General features: G+C 31.3%; 3 protein-coding genes across 5 annotated transcripts; 2 read left to right on the top strand and 1 right to left on the bottom strand.

Moving 5' to 3' along the window:
- Positions 1-32: 32 nt before the first annotated feature.
- Positions 33-3,876, bottom strand: LOC101488811 (serine carboxypeptidase-like 45). The gene is made up of 11 exons (XM_027333820.2): positions 3,324-3,876; positions 3,136-3,237; positions 2,957-3,052; positions 2,470-2,562; positions 2,316-2,386; positions 2,017-2,211; positions 1,852-1,929; positions 1,649-1,761; positions 1,301-1,393; positions 1,085-1,199; positions 33-265 (listed from the first exon to the last, which is right to left on the bottom strand). The coding sequence occupies exons 1-11, from the start codon at positions 3,859-3,861 to the stop codon at positions 113-115; spliced, it is 1,647 nt and encodes a 548-aa protein (XP_027189621.2). The 5' UTR covers positions 3,862-3,876; the 3' UTR covers positions 33-112.
- Positions 3,877-17,950: 14,074 nt separating this feature from the next.
- LOC101511274 (2-alkenal reductase (NADP(+)-dependent)-like) lies at positions 17,951-20,882 on the top strand. Of its 2 annotated transcripts, none has more exons than XM_073368087.1 (5): positions 17,951-18,215; positions 18,733-18,823; positions 19,798-19,964; positions 20,051-20,133; positions 20,355-20,882. In XM_073368087.1, the coding sequence occupies exons 1-5, from the start codon at positions 17,982-17,984 to the stop codon at positions 20,731-20,733; spliced, it is 954 nt and encodes a 317-aa protein (XP_073224188.1). In that variant the 5' UTR covers positions 17,951-17,981; the 3' UTR covers positions 20,734-20,882. The 2 variants fall into 2 exon arrangements, with proteins under 2 accessions (XP_073224188.1, XP_004488361.1); XM_004488304.4 differs by having other exon boundaries at positions 17,953-18,215; positions 18,733-18,910.
- Positions 20,883-23,673: 2,791 nt separating this feature from the next.
- LOC101511592 (pentatricopeptide repeat-containing protein At1g08070, chloroplastic-like) lies at positions 23,674-26,452 on the top strand. 2 transcript variants are annotated; one of them, XM_027333830.2, is made up of 2 exons: positions 23,674-25,414; positions 25,825-26,452. In XM_027333830.2, the coding sequence occupies exon 1, from the start codon at positions 23,761-23,763 to the stop codon at positions 24,682-24,684; it is 924 nt and encodes a 307-aa protein (XP_027189631.1). In that variant the 5' UTR covers positions 23,674-23,760; the 3' UTR covers positions 24,685-25,414; positions 25,825-26,452. The 2 variants fall into 2 exon arrangements, with proteins under 2 accessions (XP_027189631.1, XP_027189628.1); XM_027333827.2 differs by having other exon boundaries at positions 23,674-25,491.
- The last annotated feature ends 1,482 nt before the right edge of the window (positions 26,453-27,934 follow it).

Below are 27,934 nucleotides of genomic sequence, written 5' to 3'. Positions count from 1 at the left end.
TTAACAAATCAATAAATCGATTGCTTGTAATATAATACAAATAAAATATAACAAATATATGATAAATGTTTAATATACATTTTTCAATAAAATATTGTGCTTCACAATGTATTTACAATTTAATTTTTGGAAGGTACCATCCTTCTAAAAATGTTTTAAATAACAAAAATGTTTCTTCCGGTTTCGAATATGCACAAGAATGACCTGCTCCTCTAACGGTGGCAAATGTTAAAATGTCACCATACACCTGTGTAAATCCTGCGACCTAAATAATCAAAATATCAAAATTAATTACTTTTCTAGTCCCCAAGCCTAAAGCCAAAGTGCAAATGATCACAAGCCTAAACAAGAAAACAGCCATGTCAAAAGAGGTGTTGCACAAAGATTGTAGAAATGTATGAAATACTTGGGAGTGACAGCAGAAAAATAGAAGGATTCAATTCCTAAAACTTAAAATAAGGCCAGAAATTAGGGCATCCGAGATCTTGCTCTACAGGTCTTGATTATACAATCAGTATAAAAAATTCTATGATGAACATTAGACAGACAATTACAATCTTCAGTTTAACATCCCAACATCTTACTAATGTTTTTTCACAGCACCATACGAAAGCAGAAAAATTTCAGAAGACACATAACTTAGAAACTTTGCATCGTAGTCACAAATTCTATGGACAATTAAGTGTATTATAGGACAGTTAATCAATATTCTTATACTGCATGCATCTGCACTCAAATTACAATAAACAACATCCAGTAAATCCGTCGAGCTTTAATAGAAAACCAAAACGCATGGAGTAATCAGACAATTAGTATCTAGAAATCAACAAATGATAACGTGAAAATGGATTGTTTATAATTTAGGGTCTCTTATATATTCACAGCAAAATGCTCATTGACATCACAGTGTATATGAACAATTCAAAATCACAAAAGTACAAAATTACTCTAACACCTTATTTAGAGGTTTGACAAACAAAACAGCAAAAAAAAATGATAGAATTTGAGGGTTGATTTTTAGCTCAACCACCAACACATAATCAACAGATCATAAAATAAAAATCAAACATTTATAAATATATACCTTTATTCCATTATACCATGGTCTATAAGGCCCTACGTACAACCCAAGGTCCTTAGCTAATCCATCCAATAAAGATTGGGTGCTAAAGAATGGTATGACAGAATCTTGATCTCCACTGCACAAAAAATTGTTTAGCTTAAAAAATATAGAACATTAACAAACCAAAGAAAAGAATGCAAAGACTAACTAAAAAGTTAGAGAGAAAAACTTACTAACCTAAATACCATAACTCTAACACCTGATTTAACAAGTGTTCCTAGAAGAGATATGGTTGAATTTTCAATACTTTTGCTGTCATACCAGATAGCTCTGTAATAAAACGAAAATGATATTAGCAATCAATACAGATCTAATAAAATATATCAATTTCTTTCAATAAAAACTTGAATTTATTTCCAATTTAAAAGATAATTCAGAAGTCCATTTATTGCAAAGACAAAATCAATGATAATTGAATTTAATATGACTTTATCTCATCAATCTAAATAACACAAGGTAGTTTGAAGTTATAATAATAAAGTTCTAAACTCTAATGATAATCAAATTTCAATTAATAAAACTTACCCACAAGTTTGCCACGAGGAAATCCTAGTATGGAGAGCTTTTTGAACTCCTTTCTTATTCAAGTAATTAAATATTTTGTCTTCGAGACAAAAAGCTCTCTTCTTTTCTCCATGCTAAACCATACATAAAAGAAAGCATAAGAGTACGAACAAGAGAACAAAAGAGAATTTATATAAAAAGAGAAGGGATGAAGTGTATTATACAGGTAGAGTCCATATGTGTTGTCCTAGTGGTCGGCACATATCCTGACTAACATCGAAATCATCGATGAAGTCACCAACCTATACAAAAATAATAAAGTGTTAGTCTAATGGAAGGGTTTTATCTTTGTTCAAATAACAGAATATAAAAAATATACATCTACTAACCTCCCGATTCAATCGATCAATAACTTCTACACAGCTGGAATTAACTGTCCCACTTCTATATTCCCTTGTAATTCGGGAATAGTTGCAAACTTTTGTGACTAACTCATAGGTTGAATATGTTATCAACCCATGTGACCACAAAAATTGCCCCCTAGAGTTGTAATCTGTGTTAAACTCTAGGAGGGGGTTACCTATCTGCAAATATCAAAAGAGAAATACACGTTAATTGTATAAACTAAAATGTTATTTCTTGTTACAGTATAAGAATTATTAAATTTATTTCATATATTTGTACTCACGGCTATTCCTTTTAAATTAATGTTGGTTTTGGTTTGTAAAATGAGTGCTGCAAGTTGGGGTGCAAAGTGACCTGAAACCAAAAGCATGCATTATCATCCAACATAACCTCCAAAATAAACATTATATTCATATAACGCAAGATAAAAATACTACCTGTATAGCTCTCCCCTGTGATGAAGAACTCATTATTTTTGTAATGTGAAAATTTTGTGAACCACTGTTGTAGAAAAACAAGATTATCTCTTGCTGTATGTTACAAAGATAGTGTCAAACATCCATAAAGTTAATATAATCATATAAATTCAAAACAAGTAAAAGTGCATGTTTGATGAGTAAATGAATTATGTTTAAATTATGGTTTTTTGTAATAATTACACTAATTGTGTTGAAATTGTGTTTTATATGAAGCAAACTACTTTTACCTCTAAATATACTTTAAATAAAATGTAAATTTTTCAACTAAACACAATTTATGTTAATCACTTGTATTTAATAATCTAAGTTAAACAAGAACATAATAAAACCATGTTTATTCTATGAAGTTTATGAAACTGTAGTTTAATGGTTTACTATTAATAAGCTCAACTCAACATTTTAGGAATTACTCTCAGGCTAATTTGCACAAGAAAAATAAACATACCTGTCGTTTCATCGGTCACAAGGTTGTAGAATGATTTGTTGGCGGAGTATGAAAATCCAGCGCCAGCCGGTGAATCCAAATAGAGCATATTCGCCTCTGCAAGGTTATCAAAATGGAAAACAATTTTAGGTATGCAAAAAATGTTACTAAAATTATACAAAATTGATTTTTCTAATTACCTTTGTTCCAACTGTAGTTGTTTTTGGCCAAACCTTGGTCAGTTGGTTGAAAAGGACCATGCTCCTGGAAAGCACCAAGTCCGACTGAAGAACAACCCGGCCCTTCAAAACCCACAACATATTGTTAATTAAATTTCAAAGTAATTTTTTTTATTATTGTTTAATTGCAGTGGTTGAATTTATATTACCTCCATGTAGCCACATCACTACCGGTTTTAAGCTTGGCTGCACTTCAGCTTCAACAAAATAATAAAATAAAAATCTTTTCTGAATCTCATCAACGGTGATGTAACCAGAGTATTGGTTGAATTTAACCTCCGGTTGTTGAGGTAAATGGTCTATTTTATCACTGTTTGATGAGTAAGAAAAGAGAGAAGAAAGAAACAAAACAGATGATGAAAGTATTAGAAAAAAAACAAGTAAACAGATGTTTTTCATCTTCATGGCAGCGGCGGAGACAACGACGGAGGCGGAGATGGCGACTGAGACGGAGCGGTGCTGGAGACGGAGCGGCGATGAGACGGATCGGCGACTGAGAAGGAGCGGATCGGTGACTGAGAAGGAGCGGTGACGGAGACGGATGAGAGTGAGAGGGAGTTGTGAGTGAGTGAGTGAGTGAGTGAGTGAGTGAGTGATTGAGTGATTGAGGGAGACAAAGGGAGTGAGTGTTCCGTTTCCTTTTCCTATACAAAAGGAGAAAAAGAATTCTAGTGGAGTCCCCGTCATGTCATGTGATGCCTTTTCCTATTTCAAGAAGGAGAAAAAGAATTCTCAGGACTATCCAAAAGAAGTTATTTTATATTATTCTTTTTTAGAGTAATTGATCTCACATTAGTAATTGATCTCACATTATTAATGATTTAAAATTAATCAATAATATATCAACAAATTAAAATTAATTGACTTTTTTTATTGATTTATTAAACAAAAATGATTGCCATAATCTAATAATTTAATAGATACGTTTGAATTTTAAAAATTATAAAATTTTAGTCTTTTCAAAAATATTAAAATATAATTTAAATAAAATATCATATTTTGTATAACTATAAATTTAAAAAAAATTAATTAGTTTTAGACTTATTTTTAGGCTTCTTATTCCTAAAACAAGAAGGAGAAAAAGAAGTATAAAATAGTAGGGTTCACGTGGAACTGATGTCATAACTTTTAGTCCTTTCACTTTCTTTCTTTATTTAATTTATTTTTTGTCACTTTTCTGAACTTCTGATGCTTGCAATAATATAACATGTATAATGTGGGGACCTACAAAAACAAAGCAACACATTAAATGGAAAACGATTTAGACAAAATACGACGGTCATTTTTTTCTAAATTAATATTAAATTAATTTAGTTTTCATTATATTTCTAGAAACTGATTTCATATTATTCTTTTTTGGAGTAATTAATCTCACATTATTAATGATTTAAAATAGTAAAATTTTATTTTTAATCAATAATATATCAACAAATTAAAATTAATTGACTTTTTTTATTGATTTATTAAACAAAAATGATTGTCATAATCTAATAATTTAATTGATACTTTGAATCTTAAAAATTATAAAATTTTAGTCTTTTCAAAAGTATTAAAATATAATTTAAATAAAATATCATACTTTGTATAACTATAAATTTTAAAAAATTAATTAATTAGTTTTAGACTTATTTTTGGGTTTCCTTTTCCCAAAACAAGGAGAAAAAGAATTATAAAATAATGGGGTCCACGTGAAACTGATACCATAACTTTTAGTCCTTCCACTTTCTTTCTTTAATTTTATTTATTTCTTTTGTCACTTTTCTGAGCTTCTGATGCTTATAATAAAATAATATGTATAATGTGGGGACTTACAAAAACTAAGCAACATATTAAATGGAAAAAGATTTAGACAAAATATCATGGTCATTGTTTTCTAAATAAAAAAAATTAATATTAAATTAATTTAGTTTTCATTATATTTCTAGAAAGTGATCTGACATTATTAATGATTTAAAATAGTAAAATTTTATTTTTAACCAATAATATATCATCAAACTAAAATTGATTGACCTTTTTTGTTGATTTATTAAACAAAAATGATTACCATAATCTAATAATTTAATAGATACGTTTGAATCTTAAAAATTATAAAATTTTAGTCTTTTCAAAAGTATTAAAATATAATTTAAATAAAATATCATACTTTTTATAATTATAAATTAAAAAAAAAAATTAACTAGTTTTAATCTTAATATGTGTTGTACTGACTCTGATATATTGACATATCAATTTAGGGAGAAACACTTAAAAATATTCAGGTCGAACTCCAGATATAATGTACAACCTAATAATGTACTCTTGAGTTAAGACTTAAAAACATTTAAAAATTTATTTTAATAAAAATTATATCCACCTAGACGTAGTTTGTAAAATAAATTAGTGTCATTTAAAAACTAAATATATCAACTCAAATAATAATCACATCCATCCACGATACATATTGCATAAAATAGATTTACTATAGTTGAATAAAATCGATTTTAAGAAACTAAATCATTTTAATTTTCATATAGACATTATGTATTAAATATAGTATTCAATATTCCAAATTTATAAATTTGACTTTTTTTATACGTCAATTTGAGTCTTTATTTTTTATTATATAGACTACATACTATTTAATAAAAAAGAATGCATATTGCTCTTCTCTTCAATTATTATCCTTGAGAGTAATTGTAGCAGTTGGTCTTATAGGCATCCATTAAGCTTGTTGCATAGTTATTTTGTACTCTAATTAGTAATTACTAATTGATTTCTATAATTTTCATATTAATTGGGCAGTAAAGATGATTACTAGTAGAATTGGAATTGGAATTCATATCATACAATTGAAAGTACAAGAACAAAATAATACACTTTAATTTGTTTATAAGCATAAAAATAATTTAATAGAGAACTTACACTTACAGAATCAAAAGGCTTCATTATATGTCCTCAGATAAGATTGATAGACGAAGAAAAGAGAAAAGTTTGTGTGCATAAGAATAAATGAAGTAAAGTAAAGAATAATCGAAAAGGAAAGAATAGGGGGAAGAGAAAGTTGATTGGAGAAAGAGAGAGAAATTTAGTAAAGAGAAGCAAGGTAGAGAGTCTCGCTTACAACAACTGAGAACAATCTTAAAGAGAGTTGACAGCTTCATATCCCTATTATAATAGGTGGATTGTGATTGTGAATATAGATTAAACCCATTAAAATATGTCTTGCCCATCCTTTAATAGCTCTCATGTCTTCACTATGCCGACAAAGAATGGGGTTTCTTTCAGGTTTTGTATAATATTTGTTTCTTTCAAGTTTTGTTAAATAAGACAATTCAAAAATGCACCTAATAGGGATTTGGATTTTATGCACTCAACAAATACGATAGATCAGAGCTAGATGAGATGGTTCTTAGTATGAGGTTGTATTTTTAAATTTGTTTTGGTGAAATTGGAATATGAATTGTCTAATTTTGGTCCACTGACTAAGATCTATTGACAACAATAAATGTGTCGTTTCTGGATTAATGAAAATTCGTATTTAAACAAACATTTGTGTGTTTGTGGCTTTAGTTATGTCATAATAATTGGATTGGTTTGTCTTTGAGATAATATAATTTTTTAGGAGTTAGCTTTTAGTCTCTTATCGTGTTTCACAAGATGGAAAAAAAGCTAAAATTTTGTCACCTTCTGATGAGCTTTTGTGGTATGAGACTGAAGCCATGAAGGCATCAGATTCTTCTGTCCTGGTTTGAACAATTCAGCTTCTTTTTCATAATTGGTGAACATTCTTCACAACAATTTAGCTTGTCATTCTCCTCCATGTTACTAAAGAGCTTTGATTCCACTATAGGGCATGGACTTTGTGACATACTCATTTTTGAATCATGCACACTGCAAATTAAGTAACAACATCCAATAAACATCTAAAATTAAACAAAAACAAACTTAATAATCAAACTTTTAATTCAAATTCTTATAACTTAATAATCAAACTCTTAAATCAATATTTGAGAAAATGAAGCATTGGAAATAGAATCACATTTGCAAAAAATAAACATGTACGTAATATTAGGGTTGGATAAAAAACCGAGGCCCAAAATAAACCGAACCGTCCGCGGCCCAAAATAAACCGAACCGTCCGCGGCCCAGTTTCTGGAACGGGTGGGCAAGATCGGGTCTGCGGGTCAACGAAAACGGGTTTGTATGGTTTATAATGGACGGGTTCGGTTCAGAATTCTTGAACCACGGATACCCGAACCCGCCCGTTTCAAATTAATAATATTATACTTTAATATCTATGATTTCCTAAAACTCAAAGGCACTTCCCAGTCCAGAAAAAATAGGCCCAGTCCAGAATAAACCCACCTCACTAAAAATCTGAAACCCTAATTTCATTTCATCACTCTCACTAAAAATCTAAAACTCTATTCTCATTTCATCACTCTTAACTCATACACTCACACCTCCACCAATTCCATTGATTCTGTTCAAAGCCGCCGCACCACCACCATCGGTTCTGTTCGAAGCTGTGGTCGCCGCCACCACCGGTTTTGTTCGAAGCCGTGGTCGCCGCCATCATCGGTTCTGTTCGAAGCTGCCGTCACCACCGGTTCAGCGACACTAATACCCTCATTTTCAACTTCGAAGTGGTTATCTCACATTTGGGGAGTTGAATTTCAAGGTTATAGTTTAAACTTTATATATTTATGTTGATGTATTCTAATTTATTTAACATTAGGTTATATTTTTGATATTCTTATGAAATTAATTTCATTTTTGTTATACGTACAGCTACTGCAGCATTAGCCATATGCAAGTTGGTCATCAAGCTCCAAAATATTGCTTTACTATGTTTATTAATAGATTTAGATTGAAATATATATATTTATTTAAATACTTCTGGATGACTGTAAAATATAATTATTTTTCCATATGACTGTAATTATAAAGTTTGACTCATTCTGAGTGATGTTGGCAAGCTTTTGATTTGGATGAAATCCTCAATAGCATGGCCCTGTTTAGGTTTTCCATATTATTTAGGTTTGTTACCAAAGATGAAGGTCCTAATATGTTCTTAATTGATGGTCCTGTTAATCTATTCTATTGATCCTTTATGTTTATAAGTCAATTTTTATTTTGAATGATAGTTGATGAAAACTATTGTTTTAAAAAATGGGGCTTAAGTTAAATTATCTTATGGTCCATACAAATAAAATGTAAACCACTGTTTTATAAAAAATCTTCATAGATAAATTTGTTGTTAATTGGACCACAATTTTCAAATTCCATACAAATTGAAACCGGTAACCCGACCCGCAAAATCAATTAAACCCGTGACCCGCATATCAACAAACCCGAGATAAAAACAGTCGAAAATGGGCCTTAATCTGCCAACCGCAGTTTGGGTTGGATTGGATATTTAGACCTGAACCCGTCCGAACCCGACCGTTTGTCCAGCCCTACGTAATATATCTACTTTATCATTTTTCTTTTGGTAAAGTATAGGTACCTTGTAAAAAAACATCATGTGAATCCGTAATGTCTAAAGTAGTTTATTTATATACTGACAAAATAAAGTGAATCAGAAAGGCACAAGTTCACGTCTCTAACTAGCCTTACCTTACCAACCAACAAACATGCTTTTCACTGTGCCTTTTGCCACAACAGTACATACTTACCAACATATTGCAAAATAAATTCACCTTTCACTTAAACAACTATCATAATGTAGTATTACTTTTCTATATTTCCACTTGTTTAAAAGATAGTGTGTCGTGTGAATGAATCACTTATTACAATCATCACTTTGTCTTCTTCCAACACAGTATAATAACAACTTCTCATCTCTTTCTCTAAAAACAGATAAAACTTCAAAGACATTCATTTCTAATTTCTAAGGAAATGGATTTTGAGGAAATTGTGATGAAGAACAATATTCATTTACTTGAGATGGAAGAACGATTTGAAACTTAATTTTTACGATTTTGTGAGACGACGAATGAAATGAACAATAATAATGGATGCTTAAAAAAGTGTGTTGCAAACATATATCAAGTGTGCTGCAAAACTTAGTAAAATGTGTTATGTTCATGTAGCATTGTCTAACTACCATGAATAAACAATGACAGAAACTATAAGTCCAGCATGTACTATGATGAACAGTGGAGAGATTTCTGTGTATTGGAATAGTATATGTTAACTATCCATGCCAATTACATGATGAATAACCAAGGGCGGAAGCGTACCTGTGGGAATTGCCATTGATGAAATCCTGGGATGATGATGATAGAGCCAATGGGTTGGGTGATCTTCCTCAGCAAAACACCCTGAAGACCTTGCTCTCTTGATGGGGATAGAGAGAATCAGAGAGTTTTCTCCTTTAGGGTTTTGAAACTGAATAGTCTTGTTGTGTTTGCATTGGGGATCATTACCCTATATATAACTATTATTAGTTATATCCCAAATTGCAGTATTTCCAATTCAGCCCCTCATTAAATTAGAAACTGCCTGGTATCTACACTATTAATTTTCATAACTATTATGCTCTTTAGCCATAAACTATTATATATTATTTGACCCCTAGTTTATTGGCTAATTATATAATGACCCTAACACACTTTATTAATTAATTACATATGTGACCCATAAATCTTACAATCTCCCACTGGTCACACATGTATCCTTAGGAGTGTGTTAGACTTTATGACGTCAAAAATGTCATTATAATTACCTTGAGTATAATCCAAATTGTCCCGTCCATTAATCATATCAGCACATGGAACCAAAGAGGCTTTCGTCATAATAAGCATAACTAAACCCATCAATGATCACCCGTACTGACACAACTAAATGACATAGACCCATTATGAAAAGTGTAGCATGAAAATTACATGAAGTTGGTCAATGCATGTCAATTTTCAACTGGTCCTACTTTATCGAATGAGATCATACCATAACTTAAATGTACAAAGTAACCAAAAAATGAATACTTTAAACTTTATTTCTGATCAGAAAGTCCAAATACAATGTATTTGTACTTTACAATTAAACATAGAACATGAATTACATAATGGACGAAACTCCCACTAAAATCAAGATTCCTCAAACTGTAGCACACCCATGTGAGCAGTATGCTCATGAAAGACCTTGGGTGGTAGACCTTTAGTGAGTGGATCCGCAATCATGGAGTTTGTCCTTAAGTGTTCTATGGATATCTGTCCACTTTGTACCTTCTCTTTAACAACTAGGAACTTAATGTCAATGTGCTTTGACTTGGTTGAGCTCCTATTATTGTTAGAATACAGGACTGCTGATCTATTGTCACAATACAACTTGAGTGGTCTTTCAATCCCTTCAACTATTTGCAGCCCTGTGACAAAATTTCTCAGCCAAATGCCCTGGTCAGATGCCTCATGAATTGCTACGAATTCTGCTGCCATGGTTGATGAGGCAGTAAGACCTTGCTTGGCACTACGCCAAGAAACTGCTCCACCAGCTAACAGAAAGACATAGCCTGAAGTTGATCTTAAGCTGTCTTGGCATCCCGCAAAATCCGAGTCAGAGTACCCAGTGATCTCTAACTGGTCTGACCTCCTATATGTGAGCATGTAGTTTCTTGTTCTCTTCAAATATCTCATGACCCTCTTGGCTGCTTTCCAATGGTCAAGACCTGGATTGCTTAAATATCTGCCTAAAATCCCTACTATGAACGCTATGTCTGGACGCGTACATACTTGGGCATACATAAGACTCCCTACAGCTGAAGCATAAGGGATCTTTTGCATTTCTTGAATTTCCAAACTTCCCTTAGGGCACTGTTTGAGACTAAACTTGTCTCCCTTAGCAACTGGGGTGTCCCCTGGTTTGCAATCCTGTAACCCAAACCTTTTGAGAACCTTATCGATATAGCTCTTTTGTGACAATCCAAGAATACCTCGAGATCTGTCTCGGTGTATCTGAATTCCTAATACAAAAGAGGCGTCACCAAGATCTTTCATCTCAAAATGCTTTGATAGAAATTTCTTAGTTTCGTGCAACATGCCTATATCGTTAGTGGCAAGCAGTATGTCATCAACATACAAGACCAGGAAAATATGTCTGCTCCCACTGAACTTATGATACACACAATCATCAATTGTATTCATCTCAAAACCAAATGAGAGAATTACTTGATGAAATTTATGGTACAATTGACGAGAAGCTTGTTTTAGCCCATAAATGGATTTTCTTAGTTTGCACACCATATTCTTTGGGTCTCCCAACACAAAGTTTTCTGGGTGCACCATATAGATCGTCTCATCAATGTCGCCATTGAGAAAAGCTGTTTTTACATCCATTTGATGAAGCTCCAAATTAAAGTGAGCAACAAGAGCCATGATTATTCTTAAAGAGTCCTTCGATGAAACCGGAGAGAAAGTCTCTTTATAATCAATCCCTTCCTTTTGAGTATAACCCTTAGCTACAAGACGTGCCTTATATCTCTCCACATTACCATTGGAATCCCGCTTGGTTTTAAAAATCCATTTGCAACCAATGGGTTTCACTCCTTCAGGTAATGGGATAAGTTCCCAAACTGAATTGTCTTGCATAGACTTGTACTCCTCATTCATTGCTTTGATCCACTTATCTTAACGAGAATCTTGCATGGCTTGATGAAAGTTGACCAGGTCGTATTCCGTCATGCCAACATTTTCCTCTACCTCATTGACAAATACTACATAATCATCCGAAATAGCATTTATCCTTTCTCCAGTGGATCTCCGCAATGGAGCTGGCTCTTGAGGCACTTGTTCTTGAGGATCTTGAATTTGATCTGGATTTTGTTCTTCCTGAACAACCAGATCATCTTGAGTTTGTTCAATAATGGGAAAGTCAATTGGTGGAAGAATCAGTTCTAGAATTGTTACCGATTCTTCCTCAAAGACAAAATCTTTAACCTTAATCTTCCCCCCAAACTCAATATCCTCAAAGAACTTTGTCGTTCCCGTCTCAAAATTTGTTCTCAAATTAGGATCATAAAATTTATAGCCCCTTGATTTTTCTGAGTACCCTATAAAATAGCTGCTAATTGTTCGGGGTTCAAATTTCTTTTCATTCGGCCTATAAGGCCTTGCCTCATCTGGACATCCCCAAACATGAAAGTGCTTCAGGCTAGGCTTACGCCCAATCCAAAGCTCATAAGGTGTTTTAGCCGCTGCCTTAGTTGGTACTCTATTAAGAATGTATGCTGCTGTTTTTAATGCCTCTCCCCAGAGTGACTCTGGCAAGGTGGAATGACAAATCATACTCCTTACCATATCCTTAAGAGTCTTGTTTCGTCTTTCAGCTACACCATTCATGCTGGGTGACCCCGACATAGTGTATTGTGGGACGATTCCATATTCCTCTAGGTATTTGGCAAATGGTCCCGGACGTTGTTCACCTGAACCGTCATATATGCCGTAGTATTCACCACCACGATCAAATTTGACCTTTTTAATTCTTTTATTAAGTTGATTCTCAACTTCTGCCTTAAAGGATTTGAACACGTCTATTGATTGGGACTTTTCGTGAATTAGGTAAAGGTAGGCATATCTAGAATAATCGTCTATGAATGATATAAAATATTGTTGACCATTCCAAGAAGGAGTTGGAAATGGCCCACAGATGTCCGTATGTATCAATTCTAAGACGTCTGTAGCTCTATATGCGCCTAATTTCTTATCTTTAGTCTGTTTTCCTTTAATGCATGCTACACAAACGTTAAAGTCTGTGAAGTCAATGGAATCTAAAATTCCATCTGACACAAGTCGTTCAACTCTATTTTTAGAGATGTGACCTAGACGTTTGTGCCAAAGCACTCCTGAATTGAAATTGTCAATTTTCCGCTTAGTACCACGTGATTCCACATTCAAGGTTTCATTATAGTTAGCCACAGTTTCCAACAAATAAAGATTATCATAACCAGAAAGTAAACCGGTTCCAACAACATTCGAATTTAAAGACAAAGTAAATTCTTTATTCCCGAATGAACAATAATATCCTGATTTGTCCAAATAAGAAATAGAGATCAAATTCCGTCTAAATGACGGTACAACAAAAGTGTCTTTTAAATCCAAATAATGACCGGAACTTAATAATAATCTAAATTTTCCTATGGCTTCAACTTCTACCTTCTTCCCATCTCCTACATAGATCCATCTTTCAGTATCACTAGGCTTTCGGAAGTTCAGGCAACCCTGCATTGAAACACTGATGTTAGTAGTTGCACCAGAGTCTAACCACCAAGTGTTTCTAGGTACTGAAGCTAAATTAACCTCAGAACAGACCAAAGACAGAATCATACCTTTCTTAACACGCCAAGCGTGATATTTGGCACAATCCTTCTTCACGTGTCCAGAACTCCTGCAGAAGAAGCAGTTGTTATCCTTAGTCTGCTTCTTTTGTTCTGGACCCTTAGCAGCAGCTTTGTTCTTGGGCTCCTCAATTCTTTTCCTTTTGCCCTTGTCTTTAGAGATGCTAGTAAAGTGAGCACTTTCAGTCCTATCTTGCTTCAGCCTGTCCTCTTCTTGCACACATAATGAAATGAGCTCATTAAGAGTCCATTTCTCCTTTTGACAATTATAAGTCACCTTAAACTGACTGAATTGCGAAGGAAGAGACAGCAATACTAAATGAATGAGTAAGTCATCTGACAACTCAAGCTTTAGACCTTTAAGCTTAGAAGCAATGTTGGACATCATCATAATGTGCTCTCTTATATTTCCCTTGCCTTGATACTTCATGGAAATTAAATTCTGAAGCAAAGAACTTGTTTCAGCCTTATCACTTTTTACAAAGCGTTTTTCCATCTCAGCAAGGAAATTTTTAGTTGTATCTATCTCATCCGAGACAGCACCTCTAAAGACTTCAGGAATCCCACGCTTTATGATCATAAGACTTATGCGATTTGAGCGATCTCATTTCTCATACTCTAATTTTTCTTCAGAAGAACTAGAGTCCTTAGGAGTAGAGGGTCGATCAATTCTTAATGCAAGGTCTAGATCCATGCAGCCAAGAACAATCAGAATGTTCTCTTCCCATTCCTTAAAATTTGTCCCATTAAGGACAGGAATAGAAGTCAAATTTGCAGATATGGAAGCAACCGATGCTGTAAATTAAATAAAGAACGAAACTTAGAAACTCACATTATAGGAAAATAAATCAATAAATAAATAAATACATATGTTCAAATCATGGAATTTAACCCATCTCAAGATACCCAGTGCACCATTGATGTCAAGTCTTTGGACAGTAACACCAACTGCTAGTGGTACTCTTGTTGCAACGATCAAATATTGACAATAAGACATGTCAAACAATAAACCTTCCTTTGGGCCGATTTACTGCTCACATGTATACCAAATAATTGTCACACATTTATCATCGCAGGTGTACATGTAATTCTGCCAAATGTTAACCTTTCTTTGGGCCGGTCAATACCCGCATGAATAAGCATATACACAACCATTTGATACTCTTCACGAGCAATTTAGACAAGAGAGGTCACTTTGGCGACGTCAAGTTTCAATTAACTCATTCAAAAATGTCAAACTTGACTTGAACATATATTTATTATATCAAAATAAAACAATATTTAAAAAAAAATATTGTTCACTAATATAAACTTTATTTTATTAGTATTAAAAAAAAATATTGTTCACTGTGTTGTTAAAAAAAATAATAATAAATAAATAAAATGTCATAATAAGAAGCCTAAAACAGCACCAAAAAAAAAAACAGATTTTAATAGAACTTCAATAATGGTGTTCAGATGAAATAAAATTATCCAAGATTGAACAAAACAGCAAGATATATTTCTCGGGCAAAAATTCTGACATGATCTCCAATATTTTTCATCAGATAGTTCCTAATATTTAATTCAAAACACACTACTATAAAGTTGGGACTTAAACCTCTGCAATCTATAACGGCTACTTCATTAAAAAGAATGTATATGTAATAAACCATCGAGCTGTCTCAGTCAAGAGTTGCAATAAACAACCTAACCGATTGTGGGAATAAAAAAAAACGAAGTATAAACCTTTTAAAAAAAATATTCCCACATATTATTTTAATAAATAACTTTGCTTGATTAAAAATTATTTAAATAATTAGGCTTTATTAAAAAAATAATTCATTAAAATAATTCAAGCAAAAAATCTAGAATTATAAACATGGACAATAAGTTTGTAATTTGAAAATCCAAATTCCCAAATTTCAAACCCTAAGATTTCAATCATGTCAAAATTCCCAAATTGAATCCTAAAATAAAGACAATAATCGAATTTCATCATAAATTAAACATGGTAGGCTCTGATACCAATTGTTAACTATCCATGCCAATTACATGATGAATAACCAAGGGCGGAAGCGTACCTGTGGGAATTGCCATTGATGAAATCCTGAGATGATGATGATAGAGCCAATGGGTTGGGTGATCTTCCTCGGCAAAACACCCTGAAGACCTTGCTCTCTTGATGGGGATAGAGAGAACCAGAGAGTTTTCTCCTTTAGGGTTTTGAAACTGAATAGTCTTGTTGCGTTTGCATTGGGGACCATTACCCCTATATAGAACTATTATTAGTTATATCCCAAATTGCAGTATTTCCAATTCAGCCCCTCATTAAATTAGAAACTGTCTGGTATCTACACTATTAATTTTCATAACTATTATGCTCTTTAGCCATAAACTATTATATATTATTTGACCCCTAGTTTATTGGCTAATTATATAATGACCTTAACACACTTTATTAATTAATTACATATGTGACCCATAAATCTTACAGTATAAACATAAAGTATACATCAACGAAGTATTTTAAGCAAATAATATCAATCCATGACATAATATGATAGGATCACTTTGGCATAATTCTTTTCATCAGATTGTCTTCGAACTTAATACATGATAGGGAATTAAATTCTTTTCAAAAATCAAAATCAAATTTTTTTTCAGAGGTTAAACAAATTTTAAAATTGTAAAAATGGTTTTTGAATTAAGTTTGGTTAAGTGAATTATTTTAGATATGTAGTTCAATTCATGAATCATTTAAATAGTTTGGTTTTTTATGGTGCACTAAAAACCAATTTATCAATATGGTCCAATTAACCATATATTTTGCACACTCCTAAGTGTGACGACTTTGAATAAGGGCAACGAAGTATGATGACTTAGGTGTTGACTTGGTCATTGAAAACGATCGTTGATTTTGTAGTTCTCTAAAAATATTTGACGCACTGTGCGCTTGACCGACACTAAATATATAAGCTAAAAATAATTTTTCTAGTAGTGAATATTTATAATAAAAAAAACATATATTAGAAAGTCATTTTCTCCTATCACCGTAGATGGAGTTGTTTTGTTATTACACTTTTAAAAAATTGACATAAATTATTACATTATAATATATAACATACAAAATCTAAAATACAAACATGACACACGAGCTACGTCTACCTACAAATTATCTATAATCTTTTGTTACTAAAAAATTTATCTACAATCAAAATATTTAATTAAGAAAACATTTATTTTATATTTTATTTTTCTTTGTCATATATTATTTTCTTGAAGGATATTTATGTCATTTACAAATACACTTCTATCTCTTTTTTCATTCTTTTCTTTCTCTCAAACTTTACTAAAAAAAATTATATCACTTTCTATTCATTTTGTCTTCTTCTCCGTTCTTTTCCTTTCTCTTCTTTTTCTCTATCTTTTGTTTATACACCAATCAAAATGTAAAAGACATAAGTAGTATATTAGTTATTTAATTTGTTAATTGATGGATTTAAGGTACAAGGAAATTGAGATGTGTCATCAGAATTGTCGAATAGGCTATGTTGGTGTAACGTAAGTTGTTTGTGTAATAAAATATTGTCGAGGTAAGGGCAATTTCTAACAATATGATATATACTTGAATACAATGTGTGTTTGTATACATGTTCCTTGTGCTCGTGATAAATAAATGTGCAGTTGTTTATGTATTTGATGTGTTTGTATACATGTCCCTTTCTAACTTTTTAATGGAGTTTAATGAAAATTCAAAAAACAAACTACAATGTGCAAGTATTGATACTTACATAATTTATTTGAAAAAAAACTTAAAAGACCAATTTAGGAAATAAATCAAATTTAAATGTGCAACAATATATAATCTAATATCACTTACATTTGAATTCCAACAATATCCGTCACAAGTTTCTTATGTGATATAAGGATCTTTATTCATTGGAAAGTTGATGTCAACATTGTTGATAATAAAAGGCTAATTTAATCTATTCAAATTGAGACTATTCACTCATAATGTGACACGTATTTGATATTTTGATGATTAATTAAGGGGTGGAATGTTTTGGTTTTTTAGTAAATAAAAAATTCAAAATATCACTCTTTTCGGTAAAACAAAAAACACTTTTCTCAGTAAAAACCACTTTGAAAATATTTTGGTAACCAGACAATATAAAAAACAATACAAAAGGCAAATTTTGTCAACAAAGAGAGGTCGGAATCTAAAAAAATTACCAGAGTTTAACGATTTCGTGTTGTCTTATGATTCCGTTTTGTCCTCTAGTCAAATATTGTTTTTGGCAGGCCAGAGTCACAATAGAGCTATGTTAGGATCATATTCATAGTCCTATCCTATCTAGCTGTTAACTTTTTCTTAGTTGGTTGCTACTTAAAAAAAAAATTATATTAACTAATCTATACGTATAATTAAGTGACAACACAACTCCCATATAATTATTAATTATATTTTATTTATACATAAATAACAGAAGGACAGAATAGGCAAAGGGGAAACATGGAAGTGACTAACAAATACATAGTGATAAAGCATCACATAGAAGATGCTCCTAACGATTCCCATTTTGAGGTGAAAAATGAGGCGTTTGGTCTTTCAATTAATTCAGGTTCTGATGATGTTATAGTTAAGAATCTATATATCTCAATTGACCCATATCTCATTAATCGCATGAAAAGTTACAGCGCTTCCCACAATGCTATAAGCTTCTCAACTCCCTTAACTCCAGGCCAGGTACTCTCATCTTTCTTTATTGGTACTGAAAAATACTTTTTCTATTAGAATAATTATTATTAATGAAAGTCACATTAATTAATTATTTTTCAGGCATCTTTCAAGAAATTTGAACTCTTGATTTTATAGAGAAATTTTAATATTGAATAAGGTTTATCATAAATTAGTATTTGAAAATTGATTGAAATTTTAACAATTACGGATATCTTCATTTTTATTGCTGAGGCTGTGACTTAAATCATACAATTCCGATAAAATAAGAAAAACAAACATGTAAATTGTATTGAATCGACTTTAATCAGGTCATTATTTTATCCATAAAATTGAGAAGAATGAAGAGTATTATCGTTAGAATTTTGATGATTTTTAAGTATTGTTACCAATGATTTTATATAGTTAAACTCTTTATAGTTAAGGTGACATCTCATATGTTAGAAAGAGTAGAAGTTGATTTATTGATTAAAAATTTGTGTATTCTTAAGATTGTATTGTTGTCCATTTTTGGCAAATTTTTCAGGCTATTGATGCTATTGCTATTGGAAAAGTTGTGGCTTCTGGGAATGTTAAGTTTGTGAAAGATGATTTGGTTATGGGAGTATTCACCTGGGGTGAGTACAGTGTGGTTAAAGAGCAAAGCATAATAAAAAAACTAGAGTCCTCTGAATTTCCACTCACTTATCATCTAGGAGTTCTAGGTAATTATTTATTACTTAATTAGTATCACATGCCCTGTTTCCTTTCTTGGGATTTCTAAAAGTTTACTCTCGATCCAAATTTCTTTCAATTTCTTTAATATTTTTATTTTATTTATTTTTTAATTTTTTTCATTAAATTGAAAGTTTATATTTTATATACCATGGATATAAAATTTTATATAAATATAAAATTATTTAATATGTTATTGAAATTCATAAAGAGTAATAATATTTAATAAAAGTGTGTACGACGTTAATTTTGATATATCTAAATAACATATCAAATGATTTTACATGTATATTTTATATAATATAAACTTTCGATCTAACAAAAAAAATTAAAAAATAAAATAAAATAAAAACAAATAGAAATTGATAGTTGCTTGGATAGAAAGAATCCAAACTCTTCTCTGCAAAACTTTTTGTATAAATTATTCATGTGTTTACATACTGATATTGATACAAACATATTTACTTATTGGTATAACTAAATTAAATATAAATATTATTTATAAAAAAATTAAATTGAGTGTCAAAATATATATGTATCTAAATTGTCCATTTATTTTATAACAAAAAAAAATCTAAAATAAAGTAACATAGTTTTTCAACTTTACATCTATCATTGAAAAGTTAAATGTGACTTACATGTGGATATAGAATTAGTTTAATGATTGAAGTGAAGAATTTAAGAAAAGAAGTGATAAAAAGATTGCAAGTCCAATCCCTTTTTTCAATAAAATTCGAACGATATTAACAAAATATATTAATAATATTAGTCTTTGCAAGAATAAATGTGTGGGTTCAAGATTTATCGAATATACGTGGTTCATATATACTGCTCATTTCAAAGAGTTGATATCATTTATGCCCATTCTTTATTGCAGGATTTAGTGGACTGACAGCTTATGGGGGATTTTTCGAAATTTGCAAACCCCAAAAGGGTGAAAAAGTATTTGTTTCAGCAGCATCTGGATCAGTTGGAAATATTGTAGGACAATATGCAAAACTTTTAGGTTGCTATGTTGTTGGTTGTGCTGGGAGCCAAAAAAAGGTAAGGTTTATTAGGATCATGCCTTTTATAACTTGATTTGGTCTTTAAGCTAAAAATATTAATGTATTAATTATTTTTTATCTTAGGTGGGACTACTCAAAGAAAAACTAGGATTTGATGATGCCTTCAACTACAAAGAAGAAACAGATCTAAACTCCACTCTTAAAAGGTTTGTTACTCATGTCACATACATTAGTCAGATTGAAATATGAAACACTGACACAAATATAGAAATTAGTCGTATCGATTGAATATACCAATAAATGTCGGTATCATGTCAGACAACAGACACACCTTCATTTCGAAGGCGAAGTCCCGATATGCTATATATATGAATAAAAGTTAAAAAACGACATTTCATATGTTTGAAAAAAGTTGTTTTAATTCCAGGTACTTTCCTGATGGAATTGACATATATTTTGACAATGTTGGGGGAGAAATGTTGGAGGCAGCAATTATAAACATGAAAGCATTTGGTAGAGTGGCTGTTTGTGGTATAATCTCTGAATACACAGATGCTGAAAAGAGAGCTTCACCAAACATGCTAAATATCGTATACAAAAGAATCACAATTAGAGGATTTTTAGCTGCTGACTTTATGAATATTTTCGCTGATTTTTCTGCTAAAACATCGGATTATGTCCGTAATGGTCAGTTGCAAGTGATCGAAGACAAGTCATTGGGTGTAGAGAGCATCCCTTCTGCATTTGTTGGGCTTTTCAATGGAGATAATGTTGGAAAGAAAGTTGTAGTTTTAGCAGGTGAGTGATCAAGTAATGAATAGGTGGATTAGTAAGAGAGACGTAAATGTTAACATTATCTTTTAAAGAATAAGATTGTTTTTAACAATACTTACTTTAAATGAAGATGGGGTGCTGGAAACTTCTTCAATTTATTCAAAAGTCTTTTAAAGTTTCATCCAGATTTAACTTTCGCAAAATGCAAAACAGTAGACTTAAAATTAAATAAATTTAGTTATTATAACATTTTAGAGATTTTAATTTTAATTTCTCTATACAAAAAACGTCACTTGTTTTTAATTCTTATAAAATTATTCCAAAAATTTTTTTAGTCTTTAGTAGAACGAAATATTGTTCAACTTTTAAATTTTTTAAGAATATTTTGCAAGAATGTTTGAAATATGAATAATGCTAGCAATACACTATTTATAACACACGTTTTATAACTCATTCACTTTGATTGATTAAAAGACACACGAGTTTCACCAAATTTATATATATGACTCGTTTTTTGTGCGATATGTAAATTTTAACCAATTCAATAAAATTTGTTTGAAAGTTTATGTTAAATAGTGTCTTGCTAGCACTTTTCTTAAAACATTATTAAAAGTTCATCCACACAAATTTAGAATTTTTTTAATTTGAGATGAATTAAATATGAATTTATTCTTTTATGGAAGAACTTTTTATAGTGTTGTAAACATGAATAAAAAAAATAATTTAAGTTGATATTACAATAAGACTAAAAATACTTACATAATAATTTTATAGTACTAAAAATGTTATTTTCTTTATCAGATTAAAATTGAAATTTAAAATTTTTATATGAATAAAAATTTATTTAACCTTAACGAAAAATAATTCCACGGTTCAACACTTTTCAAGATTCAACCATATTAAATATTTCATTAATAAAAAAAACCATATTAAATGTTGAACATAATATTAATCACATTCAATAATGTTAAAGCTCCTAAATAATATGTTGAAATTAAGAAATGAAGCCTCATTTAGGTTTTGAAAACATTTTTGAGTTTTTATTTTCTAAAGTTTATGTCATTTTAATTTGTTAATAATAAGATGAGGACTCCTGTAATGATCAATTGAGATAGATAGAATATGGAAGACAAACTAGAAAGGAGTTGTTTTTGTAAACAATGAAAACAATGTCGATATTTTCAAGATTTCTAAAAATACTAGATTTATTTTCTAAAATTGAAAATACGTTGAATTAATTTTGAAGAAATGTATAGACATGTCTTAAAGATTGATTTGTCTTAAATGTTGATTCAAGATCTCCAACAGTAATATTCTCAACGGATACATTTCTCAGTATTTAAGTAGAAATCGATCAATATGAAACAATGTTGAGATAATGAAAAATGAAATATTTTAAGAAGAATTTATGTAAAAGACTAGAATACATCAAAAGAAAAGAATAAATAAAAAATCATCCTAGTAGAGAGTTACTAGAATTGATGTAAATGAGTCGAACTGTTTTATACATTTTAGTTGATATAGAACTTGAAAAGTAATATCAAACTTTGGGTCAATTGAGAAACAAACTGGAACTGATGTAAATCAATCCAATAGTCGCAACAACTCTTTTGGCTATAAGAGGTACTTGAAGAGATACAACAATACTCATAAACATCAACAACAATCTGCCACAAAGTTGAGAAGGGTTCTAATGGTGACAACCTAGAGAGTCTAAAGAAGAATACTCAAAGCCTGAAGATGCAAATTAAATAATACTTGTATACAATTGTTTAAATAATAGATTAAGTCTTCGACTGTACTAGACCAAAATCTCTCAGTAAGGGGAGGATTAGATTTAGCAACGGTCTGTTGCGAACTATTATAAAAATTGTTGTGAACTATTATATATATATAGATAGATATATCTTTTTTATTCTAATCTATATTCTTTATGATTCAACTTTATTGTACTAAATTTGTTTTATAATCGTAAGTTGAATGATTTAATAAAGAACATGTATTTTAGTTATACAACTCAAATAATTTTCACAAATGCCAAAACACAATTTAGACTTCTCATTTTTTTTGTGTGTTTTCCAACACCTTCAGAGTTCTGCAACCGAGTAGAGCAGAAAACGTGGACCAGTTTGACCGGATTTACGACACTATCGCGCGCCCAGTCTAATTGGGTCTGTTAAAATGTCACACGAAAAATAGGAGGAGGTAAACACGGACTGAATTAGTTGTTAACTAGGGTGGAGATCATAAGAAAAAAGAAAATGCACGCTAATTTTTTTTTTCCAATATTATAAAATAATACACCACTTAGCTCAAACCCAACTCAGCCAGATGGTAGATGCATCGGATGATTTCAATTTTTTGTCATTATCTCAAAGGCTATGTCTTTGTCTTATAAACTTTACTAGTGTGTGATATCAATTCTATGTGAGAGTTCTATTCATTTTTCAATTCACATAACACTAGCTCTAACTTTAAACACTTAGTGCTTAAGTTCCAACATCATTTCTAATAAGTTGCAGTTTGTGGAGATATTAGATATTTTAGTTTTGTTAGTTGGTTAGTTAAATTGGTTAATTAGTTACAACTAGCTAATTGTTTTATGACTATTTAAGTCTTTGCAACATTTGATGTAATTAATTCTCTAATTTTATCAATATCATTCAATTTAGTTTTTTTCATTTATCTTGTATCAATTATATAAATCAACAATCATATTGATAAATTAGTTTCGATCAAATATATATTTAATCAAAGATTTTTTTATCATTAACATTACAACTTCAAAAACATTTATGTGTTGATAATTTAATTTTACCATATTTATAAATTATGTCCCATTTGTTGCTAACCTAAATAAAGTGAGTTTGTTCTCAAATTTGTTATATTCGATATTAGTGGTTTATATTACCAATTTAAATGAAATATTTTTTATAGATATAATATAAATATTGATTTAGATTACCAAAGAACATAAACAAGATTTTGACTCCTTGATAGAGCCTAGTTTATTAGTCATACCATCCAAGATCTACTATGAAGAGTTGGCTTGGAGGCTAATGGTGTTATTGCTTCCTGTGGAGAGAAGCCCCAAAAATGCTCCACCACCGTTCAATATTCACATGACTCAAAAGCCATTCCTCACAACCCTTGCTCAAAACTGCAACACCCTAACCCAACTCAAGCAATTACACGCCCATATCCTCCGATGCCGCATCCAACATGCTCCCTACTCCCTCGCCCCAATTATCTCCGTCGCAGCAACCTCAAACGACATGTCGTTTTTCTCTTACGCTCATTCCATTTTCCTCCACCTCACTCACCGCAACACTTTCATACACAATACCATGATCAGAGCCTACCTTCAATACCATTCCCCTGTACCCGCACTTTCCTGCTACTCAACAATGTTGCAAAACGGCATTGCCGTTAACAACTATACATTCCCACCTTTAATCAAAGCGTGCACTGCACTTATTTGTTCTTCCAATTACGCTTCGAGGAGCGCTATGATTGGTCGTTTAGTGCACGGTCATGTCGTTAAATTCGGACTACCTAATGACCCTTATGTTGTGAGTGCGTTTATCGAGTTTTACTCCGCTTCACGTGACGTGCATAAAGCGAAGGTGTTGTTTGATAAAACGACGAAGAAAGATGTCATTATGTGGACGACGATGATTGACGGTTATGGCAAAATTGGGCACGTTGAAAGTGCAATAGAGTTGTTTGATGAAATGCCTGAGAGAAACGTTGTGTCGTGGAGTGCAATGATGGCGGCGTATTCTCATGTTAGTGACTTTAAGGAAGTGTTGGCTTTGATTTTAGAGATGCAGGATGAAGGTGTGAAACCGAATGACTCTATACTTGTTACCGTTCTTACTGCGTGTGCGCAGCTTGGTGCCCTCACACAGGGAATCTGGGTACATTCTTATGCCAGGAGATTTGAGCGGGAGCGCTCGAATGCATCCTGTCAACGGCATTAGTGGATATGTATTCGAAATGTGGATGTGTGGAATCGGCTTTAGCTGTTTTTGATGGTATATCTGATAAGGATGTTGGAGCTTGGAATGCTATGATTTCTGGTGTTGCCTTGAATGGTGATGTGAAGAAATCGTTGGAGTTGTTTCAACAAATGGTTGTTTGTGGGAATCAACCTAATGAGACGACCTTTGTGGCTGTCATTACTGCCTGTACACACGCAAAGATGGTTCGGCAAGGTCTTCGGTTATTTGAAGAGATGAGTGCCACTTACGGAGTTGAGCCGTGTGTGGAGCATTACGCGTGTGTTGTGGACCTTTTGTCTAGAGCTGGGATGGTGGAGGAAGCCGAGAGGTTTATCGAGGAGAAGATGGGTGGATTTGCAGCTGGGGACCCTAATGTGTGGGGTGCTATATTTAATGCTTGTAGAATAAGAATATTAATGTTGGCAATAGAGTGTGGAAAAAGCTGATTGATATGGGAGTAAGTGATTGTGGTACTCATGTTCTTACATACAATATACATAGAGAAGCCGGGTGGGATGCAGAGGCAAATAGAGTAAGGAGTATGATTTCAGAAGCAGGGATGAAGAAAAAACCTGGATGCAGTATAATAGAGGTGGGTAATGAAGTTGAAAAGTTTCTTGCTGGTGATCAATCTCATCCACAAGCACAAGAAACGTGCAGGTTGCTTGATTCAATTCTCAAGATGGCAAATTTCAAGCACATCTAATGGGTATAAAGCTTGTTTTTACTGCCAAAAAGAATTTGGAGAATATCATACACTCGCTTATTTAAGTAAAAGCCTAATAGGTATCTTGCTATCAGGCTTTATTAATTGTATCTCATAATTTGCGCTAATTATACAGAGTAAAACAATTGCATCGATGATTTGTCATGGAGTAAAGTTTAGTGATTCGTATGAAATATGAAATAGCCAATACATTTTGACTAAAAATTTGGGGTTGCGACTTGCATTACTGATTTTGCGTAAAATATTCTATCAGAAGTAACCATATCTGCTTTCCGTTCTGTTTACTCATCTTTCATTGATTTTTTATCTCATAGAAATCTCTTGCTTCTCATCTGCTTGGTGATGAAAAAGTAGCAAGGATCAATTTAACATATTGGTTTTTTCAAAAACAGGATTCAAGAACACTAATTCCTGTGGAAATCTTCTGCTGATAATAGGCCTTTTGATATTGCGTTTGAGCCTTTCTACTCTGGAACCAAGCCTAAGTTCAGCTATATTTCTTTTGACGGAATGTTGTTTAGTGATGCTTGAATTTGGTTGACTGAACCACATATCAGGCATGTAATCATCTGCATTTCGTCCCAAGAATTCAACATCTATCTTATCCAAAGACAGGTTCATTTTTGCCAAATTTTCTAGCAAAAGGAGCATTGGTGTCTACCATTCTCTGGTAGTCTTTTACATTAAGTAAATGCAGGTGTTGTTTTGGAGGGTTGTCCCATGAATAGAATGGAGGTCAGAAAGTTTTCATAATACATTTTGACAGTTCTTGGCAAGTTAACCAACCCCATAGACAGTATTCAAGAAAGGGTGAGAAAAGCATCATCCACGCAGAACCTGGCAAAATCAAGAATCAAAGTTTAAGAACAAATCGGGAGCTGGAATTACTGCTTATGAGTTTCTTTCTCCAGATTTTCCTATAGTTATTTGTTACTTAACTTCAGATTCCAGTAACTCCTGATCTCATGCAACAGATTTGTTGTATTCCAATATATTAAAAAGTCTTACATTATTTGAGAATCGAGAGTAAACATCTTTCATAAATAACACTTATATAGCTTGAGGTTTGAACAAATAAAACTAAATGTATTTTAAGAAATAAAAAATAAAAATATTTTCACAAAGGAGGGAGCGGTTCTCTATTGAAACTTGGGATTACTGTGTTTTATTTTGTTGAAGAAATTAACTACTAGTTTAAACAATTTTTTTTTTAGTGAGAAATGTTCTTGTGACTCACAAGTTGTGAGAAAGGGGCACCGATTAATGTGAACTTAGAGGTAAGTACAGTTCGCACAAAAATACTGTTTCATTCGAGAATTAAATTTAGTACCATCTGAATGTTTGAAATTCATGTTATCATATCATATTTATTTAGAGTTTTAAAACTAAATAAATCAAATTAACATTAGTTCATTTTAATTAATTATTCAATCAAATAATTTTTTTTTGAAATTTTTAATCAATACAAAATTTCCTTAAAGATTATTTTTCAAAATTTTCATCATATCCCTTGATTGAAACATTTATTTTGATAATAATATAAAACCGTGTAATAAGAAAAAGAAATAAATTTATAAATATTTTTCTAAACCATCAATTATTCAATTTTCTGTCTATCTAAGTGACATAATTTTGCCTACACTTATTTTACTTCAAAATCAAGGCATTTTATTGTTTATAATATATGTATTTACAGTTAGAAAATACTAAAAATCATAAACTACAAGGAGCATGAGCATATTTTTTACAGGAAAATATCATCCATCTGAGAGTTTGTATCAATCGCCAAACATCACCTTCAGCTGTTGCATTGCCGCCATGCAAAACAGTTAATCTCTTTTAGAAAATTTATCCTATACCCCTCAAATTTTTAAAAATAGTAAATATATCTTTATTTATTTCTTTATTATTTTGTCAATTCAAATTCAGTTTTTTTATCATCATCCAAAAAAAAATTTAAAACAGTTTTATGAAATCTACTAATTTTTTCTTTAAAGTTTTCCGGTATAAAAGGTTTCCGGTACCGAAATTTAAAAATATATAAAGTTTTTCGGTACAGAAACTTATAAATGTATATTATCGGAAAACTTTAAAAAAAAATCGGTACAGAAGATTAAAAATGTATACTACCAAAAAACTTTTTTAAAGAGTAAAAATGTGTGTACCGAAAACTTTTAAAAAAGTTTTACGGTACAGAAGATTAAAAATGTATATTACCGAAAAACTTTAAAAAAAATTTCTGATACAAGAAATTAAAAAAGTATATACTGGAAATACTTAAAAAAGTTTTCCAAAGCTAAAAAATTTATACTACCGAAAAATTTTAAAATATTTTTTTGGTACAGTAGTGGTTTAGCAGAAAACTTCTTTACAAATTTTTTAGTATACACCAAATTTTTATATTTTTTTAATTATAAATTTTAATTTAAGAGAATAAAAGTATAGGACATAAAGTAAAATTTTCATGTGTTGTTTTCAACGGTTTTTTTGGGTCAACTGTTA

This window comes from Cicer arietinum, chromosome 1 (assembly GCF_000331145.2).
Source record: "Cicer arietinum cultivar CDC Frontier isolate Library 1 chromosome 1, Cicar.CDCFrontier_v2.0, whole genome shotgun sequence".
NCBI lineage: Eukaryota > Viridiplantae > Streptophyta > Magnoliopsida > Fabales > Fabaceae > Cicer > Cicer arietinum.
The sequence above is the reverse complement of the archived record's forward strand: the minus strand, read 5'-3'. Positions and strand labels throughout refer to the sequence as shown.